Source organism: Lithobates pipiens, unplaced genomic scaffold, assembly GCF_037356315.1.
Source record: "Lithobates pipiens isolate NorthernLeopardFrog02 unplaced genomic scaffold, aLitPip1_a1.2 Scaffold_8, whole genome shotgun sequence".
In the NCBI taxonomy this organism is placed as follows: domain Eukaryota; kingdom Metazoa; phylum Chordata; class Amphibia; order Anura; family Ranidae; genus Lithobates; species Lithobates pipiens.
The window spans coordinates 480,509,776-480,526,202 of NW_027507903.1; the positions used below are offsets into that span (position 1 = coordinate 480,509,776).

At 43.8% G+C, this 16,427-nt stretch overlaps 1 protein-coding gene across 1 annotated transcript; it reads left to right on the forward strand.

Moving 5' to 3' along the window:
• The first annotated feature begins 2,737 nt into the window (after window positions 1–2,737).
• On the forward strand, window positions 2,738–10,411 carry CREBL2 (cAMP responsive element binding protein like 2). The gene is made up of 4 exons (XM_077468816.1): window positions 2,738–3,568; window positions 4,638–4,835; window positions 6,842–6,989; window positions 7,804–10,411. The coding sequence occupies exons 1-3, from the start codon at window positions 3,554–3,556 to the stop codon at window positions 6,983–6,985; spliced, it is 357 nt and encodes a 118-aa protein (XP_077324942.1). The 5' UTR covers window positions 2,738–3,553; the 3' UTR covers window positions 6,986–6,989; window positions 7,804–10,411.
• The last annotated feature ends 6,016 nt before the right edge of the window (window positions 10,412–16,427 follow it).

Genomic DNA, 16,427 nt, shown 5'->3' on the forward strand with positions numbered 1-16,427 from the left:
ACCCCTTTAAAAAACTCACCATGCCTCTTATTAAATACCTTGGACTGTCTACTTTACAAAAAGGGGTAATTTGGGGGGTATTTGTACTGTCCTGACTTGCTGGTGTCCCAATAAATGAGAGGCCGTCAGTAGATCAGGTGTGATTGATTTTCAATGATTGGTACCATAGCTTGTAGACTCTATAACTTTCACAGAGACTTATGCCTCGTACACACGTTCCGATTATCGTACGACCGATCGTTCACATTTTGTTGCATACAACTAAGATCGAATACAACAGTGCAAAATGTGTGTAAGATTTTTGTCGTACGATTCTGGAACAATCTTCCGTCGTGCGTAGCTACGTATTTTAAATGATGTCAAATACGTGTGACCTGTGTGTCCTTCTGGTTTATTTTCGTGCTTCCGATCATGCGTGGTGTTTGTCGAATGACATTTATCGGACGCATACTGTACTGGCTATACGATTGTCGTACGACGGGCTGTCATCCGACCAAAGTTTTTCTGTTTGTCCCTTCGGATTTGGTTGGATGGACTGTCGCGATCGGCTGTCGAAAGCTGCGTACTAACGATCAGATTATCGCACGATCTGTCCGAAAGCGACTTTTGTGGTCCGATAATCGGAACGTGTGTACGAGGCATAAGGCCCCTTTCACACTGGGGCGATTTGCAGGGGCTAAAAATAGCACCTGCAAAGTGCCCTGAAACAGCCGCTGCTGTCTCTCGGGCTTTCACACTGGAACGGTGCGCTTGCAGGATGGTCAAAAAAGTCCTGCAAGCCAAATCTTTGGAGCGCTGTAGGTGTGGTTTATTTACCACTCCTAAAGCTCCCCTTCGCGTAGAAAACAATGGGGCAGCGCTGCAGCTACGCTTTGCGGGCGGTTTTAACCCTTTTTCACCCGCTAGCAGGGGTTAAAACTGCCCTGTTAACGGCCGAACAGTGTCGCTAAAACTATGGTAAAGCGCCACTAAATACTAAACCTTCAGCACCCCAGTGTGAAAGTAGCCTAAATAATATACACTGAAGCCTCTTACAAACGATCAGATTGCTGGCCAACTGAGCGTCCGGTTTTTGTCCAAAGGACGTGTGCCAGGAACTTGTCTTGCATGCTAATGGTACACAATTGTCAGCCAACAAACACAAACGTAGTGACGTACTACGAGGAATTCCAGCTCTTGAGCGACACTTTCTGGGCCCCTATTGCTAATTTCATGTTTGGTGAGCATTGATTCCGTGCATGCGTGTTTGTACTTTCGACTTTTGAGTGGCGGACTTGTGTACTGACCATCAGAAAATCTGACAATAGGCCGTTGTCCGCGGAAAATTTACCAGCCTGTCTTACAACATTTGTTGGCAGAAAGTTGGACAACAATTGTCAAAAGGAGCGTACTAATGGTCAGATTTTAGGCCAACAGTCTGTGAACCGACAATCCCCTTCCAACAATCTGATCGTGTGTACGCGGCTTTAGGCTCTGTTTCCGCGACTGCGCATTGTGAGACTTGACGCATGACAAGTCAAAACCCATGTATTTCAACGGTCCCCATTCTAATTGGTGTGACTCAAGTCGCAGCGACTCCAAAAAAGGTTTTTGCACTACTTTGTTTCCAACTTCGGTGCGACTTGTTCTCACGTGGTTTTCACCAGTCGCATGACATCGCATCAAAAATCGCATTGCAAAGTCGCACTGTAAATCGCGTGACTTTGGGGTTTCAATAGTGGAAACAGAGCCTATTTTACCAAAGATATGTAGCAGTATAAATTTTTGCCCACATTTATGAAGAAAAATGGCTTATTTGCAAAGTTTTATAATAGCAACTAAAAAAAAAAAAAAAAAAAGCATTTGTTGTTTTTCAATATTTTTGCTCTTTTTTCGCCTATATCGCCAAAAAAAAAATTAAAAACCCAATGCTGATTAAAAAAAAAAAAAAAAGCTCTATTTGTGTGACAAAAAAATGATAAAAATGTTGTTTAGGTACAGTATGGCATGACTGGGTAATTGTCATTCAAAGTGTGAGAGCGCTGAAAGCTGAACATTGGTCTGGGCAGGAAGGGGGTATAAGTGCCCTGTATTGAAGTGGTTAATAGGACACAGATGGTAAAGAACTGACAAGGGGGTTAAAATGTAAAAAAATAAAAGTTCTGCCTTTGCAGCCCCAAAAGACAATTGCTGAGGAAGGCATCTTTGCAGCTGTGAGGAGGCACACTGGCACAGGTCCACCCTAATCCTAGTTGGCGTCTATGCTGGAATTTTTCGTCCTTCACCTGCAGCCTTTTGTGTCCAGCTGAGTACATTCACTCTTTATACTGTTACATAACTTTTACCGCTGACATTCCTTTCCCTGTTACATTGTATCACCTGTGCAGCAGCTGCATCATTTTCCCTTCACATGAGCTCGATGTATCTTTTAAAGCTGTATCTGTCTATGGGCGCCATTTTCTTATATCCACTACAATGAATAATATGACTGTTGTTCTTCAATAATATGGCCGCTCCGCAGAGAAGCGCTTACTATACTAAGTATGAGTTCCGAAGGCCGCGCGGAATGCCGGGACATGTAGTGTGAGGTTCTAGACACCCAGCCCCCTGGATCCTGTCCAGACTGGTTTACCCAGCAGTCCCCGCTCTGAGTTGGATGACGCAGGAAGAGAGCCGCAATGGCTGCTGGGGGTTGTAGTTGGAAGGCGGCGCCAGTCTACAGCGTTGGGAGCAGAGGGAGACTACATTTCCCATCGTGTCTTGTTACTTCCTGTGCGATGAGCCTTTAAAAGAGCAAGCTGAAAGATTGTAAACAAAGTCAGCTCTTCCCTGCTGGTCTTCTTTGGAGCTGCCTGGTGTCCGAAGAAAGGGCTTGACTGCTTATTCAGAGACTGGAGCTTTATAAACAGTCCTTCCGGAGGCCTTGTGTTCAGTTCTAGGGACTTTCCAGGGGATCTAGAGGGGCAGCCTAGTCATTGTATACAGAGGCCTCTCATCTGAATCAGGAATGAGGTATTCAGGGGCCAGCCATCTGATCCGAGGGCCTCTCATGTCAACCTAGGGGACACCAGAGGTCACAGTAGCCAGTTATCAGATCTAAGGGTCCACAAAGGGTGCCAGGGCCAAGTCGTCAGATCCAAGGGTCCACCAGAGGCACCAGAAGCATATTTAATTGAACAGTCCTTATCTCACCTAAGGTGCCAAAAACTGGTGTGGTGGTCATAAGTGCCAGGAAGCCCATCATCGGGTCCCTCTGCCAGGAGTAAGTCCTTGGATCCACTTCATTGGGTTGAAGGGTCTACAAGAGTTTCCTGGTAGCCAAATCCAAGGGCCCAGCTCTAGAAGTGCAGAGGCAGACTTCCACTTCAACAGCCCATACAGGTTCCAGGAGACAAGCTTGTGACCTAAGAGTTCCAGGGGCCCTTTTATCTGATCCTTCCAGAGGTGTCAGGGTACCCCAAAATCTCACATCAAGAGCCCATCTGATATTCTCTCTCTGCTTATTGGGTGTCTCTGTGCGTCTTCTAGAGGCCCAGCTCATCCGATCTGCAGTTCTCTCTGTGGTGTCAGGAAGATGGAAGACAACAAGGTGAGACTTCATCTTATGTCACCCGTAACAAACAGTTTTTTGGTGATATAACAGCAGTATTGATAAAAGAACTGTATCTTTTGAGAAATTGTTTCATTCGATGAACAATCATCTTAATTTTAAAAGCCATGATTGGCCCTGACGGAGTCAGGTGGTTTCCCAAGCCTAACTAATAGGAGATTATGGGAATAGCTGGAATTCAATTGACTTGTTAAATAAAAAAACCTTTTACTTTGCCCTGACGCCTGCAGAGGTCTGCTGCTGTCAGTGAAGTAAAAAATCTTTCTAGGAAGAAAAAGGGTGACCCCTGGAAGTCACACATTATTATTATTATTATTATTATTATTATTATTATACAGGTTTTATATAGCGCCAACAGTTTGCTCAGCGCTTTACAACATAAGGGCAGACATTACATTTACATTACAATCTATGGTGTCCTGCTATGATGAACCTCAGCCTGGGGGCATGGCCTGTTTTGAGTCAAGGCTGAGGTTGCCACTCCATTCATCATAGCAGGACACCATCAGGGGTGGACTGACAACTCATGGGGCCCCCAGGCAATCCGAGATTATGGGACCACACAGTGTACACACACACACAGTATACAATCACACAGTATACGCAGACCTGTTTCTATTGGCTGAGAAGGTACTGAAGAGGTGGGCCAGCTATAATCTTAGGATTTTTAGACCAAAAGGATGTCGGTAAGGGACATTTCAGAGACAGATGTAAAAAAAAAAAAACACACATTTTTACATGCTGTCCTTGGTTTTACTGAGGCTGGCAACCCTGATGGGGCCCCCTAGTGGCTTGTGGCCCTCGGGCAGTGCCCGAGTGGCCAAATGGTCAGTCCACCCCTGGACACCATAGATGTGCGACTTCCAGGGGGTCACCCTTTTCTTCCTTGAACCTTTGCAGGAGCCAGGATGGGCTCCATCCACTGTCGGCACTCTAGCAGCAGCTGTGGATGCACTGTCAACATATCCTCTCCCTGTCGAGCTTGAACGGTGCGCACACACACACACTTTTCCCAGGTCATAATAAATTATTTTTTTTCTCCTGGCAGATATCTGGTGGTAAAGTGAAGAAACCTGGGAAACGAGGGAGGAAACCCGCTAAGATTGACCTGAAGGCAAAGCTGGAACGCAGTCGGCAGAGTGCACGGGAGTGCAGGGCTAGGAAAAAACTGCGCTACCAGTACCTGGAGGAGCTAGTGTCCAGCCGAGAGCGAGCCATATGTGCTCTGAGGGAGGAGCTAGAGATGGTAAGTGCGCTTTTTATATCATCGCTGCTTTGGAACACAAGACTGACACGGGGCTGAGCTGTTGACCTAGAATCAATCAGCTGTAATGAGTGTGTCTGCTTTTCCTACAGTGGTGAGATTTCCCTGCAGTAGCTTGCATCTCTGCTCCTCCCACAAAGGCGAGATTTCCCCTGCAGTAATTTGTGTCTTTGCTCCTCCCATTATTGCAAGAGTGTATCTAAGTAACTTGTGTCCTTCCACTCCCACAAGGTACTAAGGGAGGTCCCTGTGGGATTTTGCATAATATTGAGGGTATTTGTGACATTTTGCTGGGACACGCAGTTTTCTGTAGCAGTTGGGTCTACATGCCTTCCCACTGTTGTCATTTATTTTATTTTTTCGACTTAGATGTGGGAAATTAAACATGCACTACCTTTGGAAATTATGAGCATTAGTCTTGATTTTGACCATACATTGCTGCACTGCAGTGTTCTCCATTGCTGACAGCAGTATAGGGTCTCCCAGATATTCTGTGTCCAAGGTGAACAATGAATTTGCTTATATCAGAACTGTGTTTTGTATTTTTATTTTTTTTCCCCCCTAATGCAAGCCAATGGGAATACATAAAATGCTTGAAGCATCTCAGATGCAAACTAAATGTACCTGAGAACTCACTGCATTTCCCAATCTGTATAACCCCTGCCTAGCAAGGCTTTGCTTCTACAGAAATGCCTGTAGATTCAGCTCCTTCGTAACTTTTTTTTTTTTTTTTTTTTCCTCTCTTATAAATGACCGAAGTTCCTCTTTCAGATACACTGGTACCTTGAGATCAATTATTAATCTCACAGTTTGCACAGTGCAGTTACAATTTTCAAGACCAGAGGTTTTGGGGGAGCCTTGCTCTTGCGATCTTACAATCTAAAAGATAAGGGCAATGATACAAAAGTTAACTGGGTGGGGATGAGTTGATGGGGAAAACAGACGTTCTTGGGTAGTGGCAGGATAGAAGTTTTCAGGGATCGTCCAAAGGCAGAATGAGTGGGAAATAGCCAGCCGGTCAGATTGAGGTAGGGATGTTCTGAAAGGTGAACATAGGAGGAGCTAGAGGGGAGGAGTTCGTGGAAATGGCAGAGAGAATGGTTTGTGTGATATTGTGAGATCAGATTGGTGATGTAGCTCAGGCCAGAGCAGTGGATGGCTTTGTATGTTAGTATATTGAGTTTTTTTTTTTTTTTTTTTTTTTGGATGAGTAGAAGCCAGTGGAGGCATGGTAAGTTGGAAGTGCCATTCATGATGGACTGCATGAGGGATAGTCTGAGTAGTGGTAGACCAACGAGGAGGAGTTGCAATAGTTGAGACCAGCTAACAAGGGAGAGAATCTATAGCTTTGTGGTGTAATTGAGTAAGCAGGAGTGCATTTTGGAAATGCTAGAGAAGTGAAGGTGGCAAGATTTGGACAGCAATTGGATTGGAGACTGAAAGGACAGGTCAGAGTCCAGGATTACACCTAGTGTCCTGCCAGAAAAGTAAGGATTAAGATATAAATTAAAGCTTATGTTTAGATCTGGATATTTTTGTATAGTGACAGGCTTTTAAATTGTTGCCTATTAAAAACTTCAGGTACTGTAGATTTTTGCTGTTTCACAGGAGCACACAATTTTGAGTGTTGACATGTTTGGTATCTATTTTACTCAACCCAACCCCATCTTTTATATTTTAACAAAAATTGGTTTTTGAGCTTGTGTACACTAAATTAAAGTTTGTATTTCCTGAATTTTAAGTTTTGATAATCCGCTGCACAAATCTTGCAACATAAAGTTACAACCTCCACCATTTTTATTCTACAGGGCCTTTCAGACAAAAGATAATGTGTGGGGTTTTAGAAAAAAAATAATAAAAATTTAAAAATTGCCCTGGACATAAAGTGGTTGAAACATACCAATCATGGGAAATATAATTGTGACAGTTTTCTCCAGTAATTGTCTCCTCCTCTCTCGTCTCCTCCTCTCTCGTCTTCTGTCTTCTAGTATAAGCAGTGGTGTACAGTGATGGACCAAGGTAAAATCCCATCTGAGATCCGAGCATTGCTGAGCGGGGAGGACCTCAACAAACCGGCACCAAACTCTAGCAAACAGCACAGAGCCATCAAGACCGAACCTGCAAACAAATAACCCAGTGTGTATTCTGTTCAGGTTTGGGGTGAAGGATTTCCAACAGAGAAGGGAGGAGTGGGGGATACGGGAGAATCAGCAATATCATGGCGTAGAAATCGGGCGCTTACATAGAATTAGAATGTCCCACCACCATCACACACTATTATTCATTTATATAGCTCTGACATATCCAGCAGTGCTTTACATAGGACACTGAGTCAATCACATCAATGCCTGCACCAGAGGAGCTTACACTCTAGTATCCCCAGCACAGTCACATTGATTCTTATTAGAATTTTATATAGCTCTGAGGTATTCTGCAGTGTGGTACAGAGAACACGGAGTCAGTCACATCCATTTTTGCACCAGAGGAGCTTACACTCTATTATACCAACTAAAGACACATTATTATTTAGAATAATAATTTAGATTAGACATTTTATATAATTTTGACATGTACCTAATTTCTGTTTGTTATTATTGGTATTATTAATAATAATAATATTATATTTTATATAAAATAGCTCTGTTGTATTCTTCAGTGCTGTACACTGAGCCAGCTGCATCAGTTTCTGCACCAGAGGAGCTTACACTACATTATCTCCACTACAGTCTTATTATTATTTAATTATAGTTATTATTCTACATGTATATAGCCCTGGTATATTCCTCATTACTGAACAAAGAACACAGAGCTATTCATCAGTTTCTGCACCAGAGGAGAATACACTCTAATGTCCCACCACAATTACACACTAACATGTATTTATGTGCTATTACAAATTTAGTTTTTCTAGAACTTTCCAGGAATTTCAGTATATATTGTATTTTTATAGGTGCGCCCCAGAAATATTTGAAGCCGGACATGCCTAACATGCCGACTGCTGCGTGATGCGAAGGAACAAAGAGTTGGCACAGCTCTACCCTTACCTGGAGACTTTCGATATGAGTCCTGACCTCACACAGGGGATAAAGCCTCTTACCCACAATCCTCTTGTGTTTGTGACTGTCACCATCCTGTGCGCAGCTGAGACAAGACGGCGGTATATGTTACGTTACAACCATCTGCGTTTTAATGATGTAGCGCTTATCTGTTTTGTTTTTTGAAACCAGCACTAACCCCTGCAACACCAAAGGATTGATGTACAGTTGTTTCACCCACTGTGCATCCCAGTTGTACAGCACAGAGGAACTGTTGGACCAAATAATTTCTCCATCACAGCATCAGTAAGCCACACGAGGCACTTGCACTTTGACCTTAGCTGTTTTGGTGGGAGCATTATTGCTGCTCAGACTGCGCCCTTGCTTGTTTTATGGCCCCCTTGGCCCTGTTCCGCCTCATCTTCTATTCTGGTGTAAAACAGCGACGAACTCTAAGGAACTCTCCGATCGGGGTGCTCAGGAGAAGAAAAAAAACTTTAAAGGGGCAAATATGAATCTAACTCAGGAAAAATGACCTTACTGTGCATGTATGGCATTGTAGCTCTAAAGGGCAATCGTCCTAGCTGAGAAGAGTATGGGAAAGTTTTGCACACTTTCTAAATCCCATGTTCTCAGTGATCTAAATGCCCAGAATAGCTAGCAGTATTTAGACACAAACATGTGGACTGGTTCTGTACTGTTGAAGTTTTTTTTTTTAGTTTTTTTTTTTTTTTTTTTTTAGCTTCTCCAAGCCACTTCTTCAATTCAAAAGACAGAACCCAGTACTTCTATTCGCACATATAGTCTTTGACACCAAGGATGTGATTTTGTAACTAGAACTGAGTGGTACCACAACTTTCCATTCTGTTCTTAGACAATCAACATCTGCCTTGACACATTCCATGGTGATTAATGCCTGTGCTTCCTGTGTGGATATAAATGTTGGGGCATATTCTGACACTTGTTTGAACTGAAGAAGTGGCTTGGATAACTACAAAGCATTTTCAACAATACAGAACAAGTCCAGTTGATTGTAATTAACTACTACTAGGTGCACCATGACCTGGATAAATGAAAACCTTCATAGATGATCAGAATAAACTGTAAAATATTTTATTTTTGCTAATTGTAGTTTGTAATGTTGCATAACATCCTTGACAAGCTTTGTTATCCAAGCATTATGGGGCCCACCACAGCCTGATTTGTAAGTATTTAGAGTAGGCAACTTGCTGCCCCCTAGGTGTCTAGAAACCACAAGAAAAGAACCTGCATGCTTTATCACTGGCAGAGAATGCTGAGATGTGTTAGTTGGTTTGGTGTTTGTTTGTTTTTTTCCCCCCCACAATCTGGAAAGTTAAATATTTTAGATGCCTTCTTTAGCACTTTACAAGCAGGAGCCCATTGGTTTTGTCCTGCACAGGCCACTTAAATAGATCCTTTTGCTAGACCATATCAACAAAAATGTTCCCATAAGATTATGTGCATTTTATGCATGTTCTTTATCTGTAAAATCTAAAAACCCTGAGATTGCTGCTGGACACCTCCATCTTGTATGTGATGTCACCGGCCCCTACCTACAATTCTTTATGTTGGCAGCAGGAACTCTGTAACATATTTCCTGCAGGTACAATGGTAAAGGGAGTGACTTTAGCAGCCAGTGCCTAACATAACCTATAATTCATTTTTTAGTATACGCAGTTAGAGAGAACCTGTCACCTTGCCCACTCTTAACTGCTCAATGTGCACCTTTATGATGGTCCCCCGCTGTTTCTTTCCTCTGTGTCTGAGGGTGCAAAATACCCATCTATTTTTTGGAGCTTTAAGGGAGTATTAATGTCGCCCCCCCCCCCCCTTTTTATTTATTTTTTCCTTTCTTGTGTACTATTGGCTGCTTGTCTTGAGAGCTAAACCACTGGGGGGAGGTCGCATGCGCAGGCATCAGGTAGGAATTTTGCAGTGGCAGCCACAGAACAAGAAGTTGCGGGGTAGCGCTGTAGAGGTGGTTATCCGGTGGTCACGGGTGGGGTATAAACATACCCCTCACATTGTTTTGGATGGGCAAGGGACAGACTTTTTAAATCACCCCTTTAGCTTCATATATCTCTTTGGGACTCGGGCAATGATTTTTTTTTTTTCGGTCCTGATATCACAGATGCTCTTGCCAACAATGGCCATTACAAGTTCCCCATTGGATTTTTCATGTGTTTTACATTATGGCGCATTCCAAAAGAGAAATGAGAATCATAGGAGGTGGAAAAGAGCTGACAAATCTCGTGGGGGGATCTCACTTTTGCAGTCCTTGAAAATCAGAAAAAGCCAATGATTGGTTGCAGCTACCAGCATAGACCTGTAACTGAAATGCCAGTTTTAGGTGGAATGAACCAGGGGTTAGGGCAGGATTGTGGCCTGTATCTCATGTAGTTCATCATTGATCTTTGTTGTTTAATGGAACACTATTGAATTGTTGAGGGAAAATGCTGATTTACTAATGTTGCGGTCTAATAAAAGTGTAAATGACCTGCACAGTGCTGGATGTTTTTTTTTTTTTTTTTTTTGTTTATTGCAGCTCTCCACTCAAGGTAATGATTGCGAATCTGGTGTAATATTAAAGCCAACGTTTAATCTGCATGTATTCTGCCTTGACTGGGTCCCTCTCTCGCCCCTCATTCAACATGCTAATGAAAGTTATAAATAAATTTTCTGTTTACATATCTTATTTTAGGCTCAGTAATGTCATCTATGAAATGCAGACAGATCATGGCTGGTGGGAGGAGCTGACAGGCTAAAATGCTATTAATCATCTCCTGCAGCCACAAGCTGCCCAGTGATGGCTGCATTGCATTTCTCAGGTCATGTCGCCTGATGATAACAGTGCGTGTGAAATGTGTGCTGATAAAGCCACTTGTAGATTCCATTGGAAGCCCATGTGACAGGGTAACCATGCAGGAGCACAGTTTGGAGGTGGAAAAACAACTTTGTCACCCTGTATCAGGAAGTGCCTGCACAAGGATCTCAATGACAGGATCACTAGGGCTTATTCTAATGAAGCAGCAACATTAAAAATATTTTGAAAATGTCTTGGAATAAAAACTCTGGGATTAGAATTTTTTATCTGAACACAAGGGTCCTGTGTATTTTACTTTGAATCTTGGTGTGCTTTGCCTCTGTGCAGGAGCTTCCTGAAATAACGAACGGTCACTGCTGCTCTTTATTTGTGTAGGATGACTGGTCTTGTCTGCACCCCTCCTGTATCTTTCTGTAGGCAGCCTATAGTGGGTGGAGCCTGCTGGGCCTCTCTCACAGCCCTGCTCTCTGGACAGGTTATGTATAGCACAGTGATGATGCCACCACTGCTTTTTACAGGGTAATATCTAGATTTACAAAGGCATTTGGTGTTAACAAAGTTCAATGTGTATCTTTTGTGGCCATTGAGGAATGTATATAAATAAAAATTGTGTGCCTGGAGTTTACAGTGCCTTGCAAAATATTCACCCCCCCCTTGGCATTTTTTGTGTTTTTGTTGACACAGAACATGGAATTAACATGGATTGTTTAAGGATTTGCATCATTTAATTTACAGAACATGCCCCCCCCCCCCCCCCCCCGAAGTCAATATTTTGTAGAGCGACCTTTTGTGGCTAGCACAGATCCAAGTCGCTATGGATAAGTCTCTATGAGCTTGCCACATCTTACCACTGGGATTTTTGCCCATTCCTCCTGGCAAAACTGCTCTAGCTCCTTCAAGTTGGATGGTTTGTGCTTGTAAACAGCAATCTTTAAGTCTACAGATTTTCTATTGGATTGAGGTCTGGACTTTGACTAGGCCCTTCCAACACATTTACATGTTTTCCCTTAAACCACTCAAGCATTGTTTTAGCAGTGTGATTGGGGTCATTGTCCTGCTGGAAAGTGAACCTCCGTCCTAGCCTCAAACCACACACAAAGGGGTACAGGTTTTCCTCAAGAATATCCCTATATTAAGCACCATCCACCCTTCCCTCAACTCTGACCAGTTTCCCAGTCCCGACTACTAAAAAACATCCCCACAGAATGATGCTGCCACCACCATGTTTCTCTGATGGGATGGTGTTCTTTGGATGATGTGATGGGTTTGTGCCACACATAGTGTTTTCTTTGATGGCCAAAAAGTTAAATTTTAGTCAGACCAGAGCACCTTCTTCCATACATTTTGGGAGTCTCCCACATGCCTTTTCGCAAACTCAAAATGTGGCATTTCGTTTTTGGCTGAAAGTAATGGCTTTCTTCTGGCCACTCTGCCATAAAGCCCAATTCTATGGAGCGTATGGCTTATTGTCATCCTATGTACAGATACTCCAATCTCTGCTGTGGAACTCTGGAGCTCCTCCAGGGTTACCTTAGGTCTCTGTGCTGCCTCTCTGATGCTATCCTTGCCCGGTCTGTGAGTTTTAGTATGTAGCTATCTTTTGGAAGGTTTGCTGTTGTGCCATGTTCTTTCCATTTGGTTATGATAGATTTGTTGGTGCTCCTAGGGATCATCAAAGATTTGTATATTATTATATATTTTTTTATTTTATTTATAACCTTGTACTTTTACTTCTCAAAAACATTGTCCCTTTACTTGTTTGGAGAGTTCCTTGGTCTTCATGGCAGTGTTTGGTTAGTGGTGCCTCTTACTTAAGTGTTGCAGCCTCTGGGGCCTTTCAAAAAGGTGTGTATATGTAAAGACAGATCATGTAATGCTCAGATTGCACACAGGTGGACATCATTTCATAACAAAGGGGGTGAATACATACACACATGCCAATTATCAGTTTTTTTTATTTCTGAAAAATGGTTTTATGTATATATTTTTCTCATTTTACTTCACCAGCTTAGCCTATTGTGTTCTGATCCATCACATATAATTCAGATTAAAAAAAATTGAACTAAAGGCTGTAAAGTAACAAAATAGGTAAAAAGCCAAGGGGGTGAATACTTTTGCAAGGCCCTGTAGCTTTGAAGGATTTGTGTACACCTTACCATAACAAGCAAGAGTAAGACAGCAAATAGTGTTTTAATATAATTGTATTTATTTACATTTTTTATTTTCCAGTAGCCACTTCACCACATCGCCTTGCTTTACTCAGCCCCCCCCCCCCATAGCAAGGAGCAGGTCTATAATGCAAGCAGGCATTCATAGTATGAGGCCACACACAAACTGTATACAACGCTTCTGGGTTGCGCTGTCAGTAAATACAGAAGGGCAGAATGGGGAATGGCTGCAAATCTGAATACAGTAGATACAAACATGCCATGCAGGGCTCTCAAGGATGCAAGCCATGGGTGTAGCATAAGGGGTTACAATCGCAACCCCATCCCTAGCCCCAGGGGGCCCCTGCAGCCTCCCTGTCATATTATCATATCATCCACAAAATCCAGCTCTGATCTGCCCTAGGGACCCACAGCCACTCTCCAGTACTGGGCTTCTACTTTGCCTGCCACAGTCCACACCCCTCTGTTCCCATTGGCTGGGAAGAAGCTGTGAGCCATTTCCTGAATGGAAAGGAACATGAGGTGAGAACAGCCCAAGATGGGGAAGTGTCTGTGCTGTGTGCTGGCAACATGGAATGGCAACTGAGCTCAGTGAGGCAAGAGGAGGAGAGTGCCGTCCTGTAGCCGGATGGGACCGATGTCACTGGGGAGGTATGACACAGCTCAGTGTCTCAAAGTCACCAGCTGGGAATCTCTATACCCATCACACCCAGGGATGTCAACCTGACACACTTCCCCAACAACTGGAGAAAGACACACACCTCCGGGAGGTGACCTTCCCCAATACCTGCCAACACTGACCGATAAACCTCCTTTGGGGGGCGGCTGAAGGGCTGCAGGCTCCAGATTTTGTGTCAGGGCTTTGCCCTCACAAATCTAAGTTAAGCCCCCTGACCACCCCCCTCCACCCTGCATGCTATGCCTGGCTGTTGATCTCCTTTCCCATTACAGCACTCTATACTGTTACTCCGCAGGGCTGAAATGACATTCCTTTAAAAGCAGGGGTCAAGTCCCGGGGAAAAAAGTGTGGGAACTCCCACCCAAGATCCACTCCCACACCAAAAAATAAAAAATGATACGCTCATATGCACGAACGCTTCAAAAGTGGTATTTTTCATCCAATTTCCTCAATAAACATAAATACTGTAATTGTCTGAATAATCAGCATTCATTCAATTGTGCTTCCAGGCAAATGTGAACATCATGTTCTGATCTTTATTGGGGAATTTTATTTTGTACATAGTGTTTATGTGGTGAGTTTACACTTTTCAGTAAAAAGAGTTTGGATAACACAGGGTTAAACGGAAAGGTCATAGATGAACTGCACATTATCTGGACAGAATATTTGGGGAGATAGTGATGTGTTCCTGCTTAGGAGATGTATATTGGGTTGGGGGGCTGCAAACTCTGCAGGGCTCCAACACACACTCACTGCTATTCCAACCCTTCACATATTTCCACATAAACTTCTCTCCTGGCATTAAACTTTGCCAGGTATTGTGCTCAGCTTACCACCCCAAACTGATGTTCCTCCCTCAGCTCACCTCTCTCCCTGCATGTCCTGTGAGCAGAATAGCTGTGCTCCTCCTTTGGGTTCTCTCATCATATGGCACTGAAGATAGAGGAGGGGGGATTCAGCGGAACACACAGAGCAAGTATGCAGGAGACTGAGGGGGGGGGGGGGGAGATGAGGAGACAGAATATCAGGAGGGGCCAGCGGGGAAGAGCGCATCACGAGAGGTCTGACTAAATACAATCTCTTAGTAGTAGGGACCTGATCTACCCGTCAGCTAGCTGTGATTGACAGGTAGATCGAAGAGGAAGCTGTCATGGGGCCCCCTACTGGCAATGCCTGAATGGTCAGGTGTGTGGCACTTACTATTGCGAGCTGCGTTGGCAGCTGCTGGTGTAGCACCTGCCACACAGCTTGCATAATTCAAAGTCTTGCAGGACACGGTTGCTAACAGGAACTGAGTTCCTGTTGTGGAAAAAGTGCAGGAACTCCGTTCCCAATGCGTTCCCACTGGAATTGAGCCCTGTTTACAACACAGCCAGTTAGCCATGACCTGCACAGGGTGTAGCTGCCTACTGCAACGACACTGCTGTTCGGACCAGAGAATTTCACAGGTCAGAAGGGCAACATAAAAGCCAGATACACCCTGTGAAGACTGACAGACTGTCTGTAAAGGAATGTGATTTCAGCCCTGTGTAGTGTAGGGGGAGCTAGATATAGTGAGTGCTGGCATGGGAAAGGAGCTCTGCCAATTGACCTGCCAGTTATCCCTGTCCTCTGATTCGCCAGTGGTGATCCCTGTCTTCTGAATCTACAGTGGTAATCCCTGATCTCTGATGTAAAGAGGAACTCTGCAAACTCAAAACTCTTAAACCACGTTGAGTATCTTGGCATGCGGTGGATGTATCTGCACGCACGTTGGAAGTGGTCGGGGGGGCAGGTCAACTTTTGCATCAGGGCCCACAAGCTTTAAGCTGTGCCTCTGATGCAAGCTGAGTGTGCCAGCAATGTGCTTCTGTGCTTGGTGTGGTCAGTTTGAAACCGATGGGAAACCACAGGAACTTCCTGGGTATTTTTGCGTAAATAAAGAGCAGGCTAGAGTTACCATGAACAATATGAAAGCACAGACGCATATCTGTTATGGATTTTTAGGGAAACGTATCCATTATGCCTCATGCACATTGGTTGTTTTTGTTTTGTTTTTATGGCCTCATGAACACTGGATATTTTGCTAACTCTCCTATACTCCTTTCCCCCTGGCAGCAGTATTTTGGCAAAAAAAGTTTGAATACTAGCAAAAGTGAGCCTGTTCCAGAACAGGCAAGGTTGGGGATGGGGGAAGGAGGGAATGGTGGCAGCTGTGATGGTGCAAGCAGGTGGATTTAGGTGGAGGCAAGTGCAGAGGTGACAGAAGTTGGAGAGGCAAGGGCAGGGGAAAAACTGGTAAGACAGAGTAGATTGTTAAAGTATAATTAAAGGCAAACTTTTATTTTTGGAAAGAGTGGAGAGGGATTGGAACCCCTGTCAGTTTTTTATTGCTGTCTGTGCCCCTGTAAAGGAGATTCACCTTCTCTATTTATCCTGTCTACCGTTATCATTGAAAGTAAAAGAAAATGTCCCCAGAAAAGAGGGGAAATCTTCCAATGGGGACACTAGTTCTGGTGACCTGAGGGTCCCCAAGAAATTCCTATGATTTGCAGAGATTTCCTCTAGCGCCTCCTCTTTGGGACAGGAAGTGAAGAGAGATCTCTACAATGGGACACAGATGGCGAAAAGAAAATGTGACACGGGTAAAACCCTCCCTTGTGCTATCAAAAATAAAAATATTGCCTATAGTTCTACTTTTAGGGTCAAGGAAGAGTAGTGAGGGCAGGAAAGATTAGTAAGGACATGGAAGAGTGGTAAGGGTAGAGAACTTTGCTCAGGATAGGGAAGAGTGGTAAAGCGGAAGTAAACCTTTTTTTTTTTTGCACTTGTACCTACAGTTCAGCCTATAAAAAGGCTTACCTGTAG

What these genes read in the sequence shown, in the direction of transcription:
- CREBL2 (XM_077468816.1), top strand. An exon ending in TGAGGGAGGAGCTAGAGATG is followed by an intron (nt 4,836 to 6,841) that starts GTAAGTGCGCTT and finishes TCTGTCTTCTAG; the next exon opens with TATAAGCAGTGGTGTACAGT.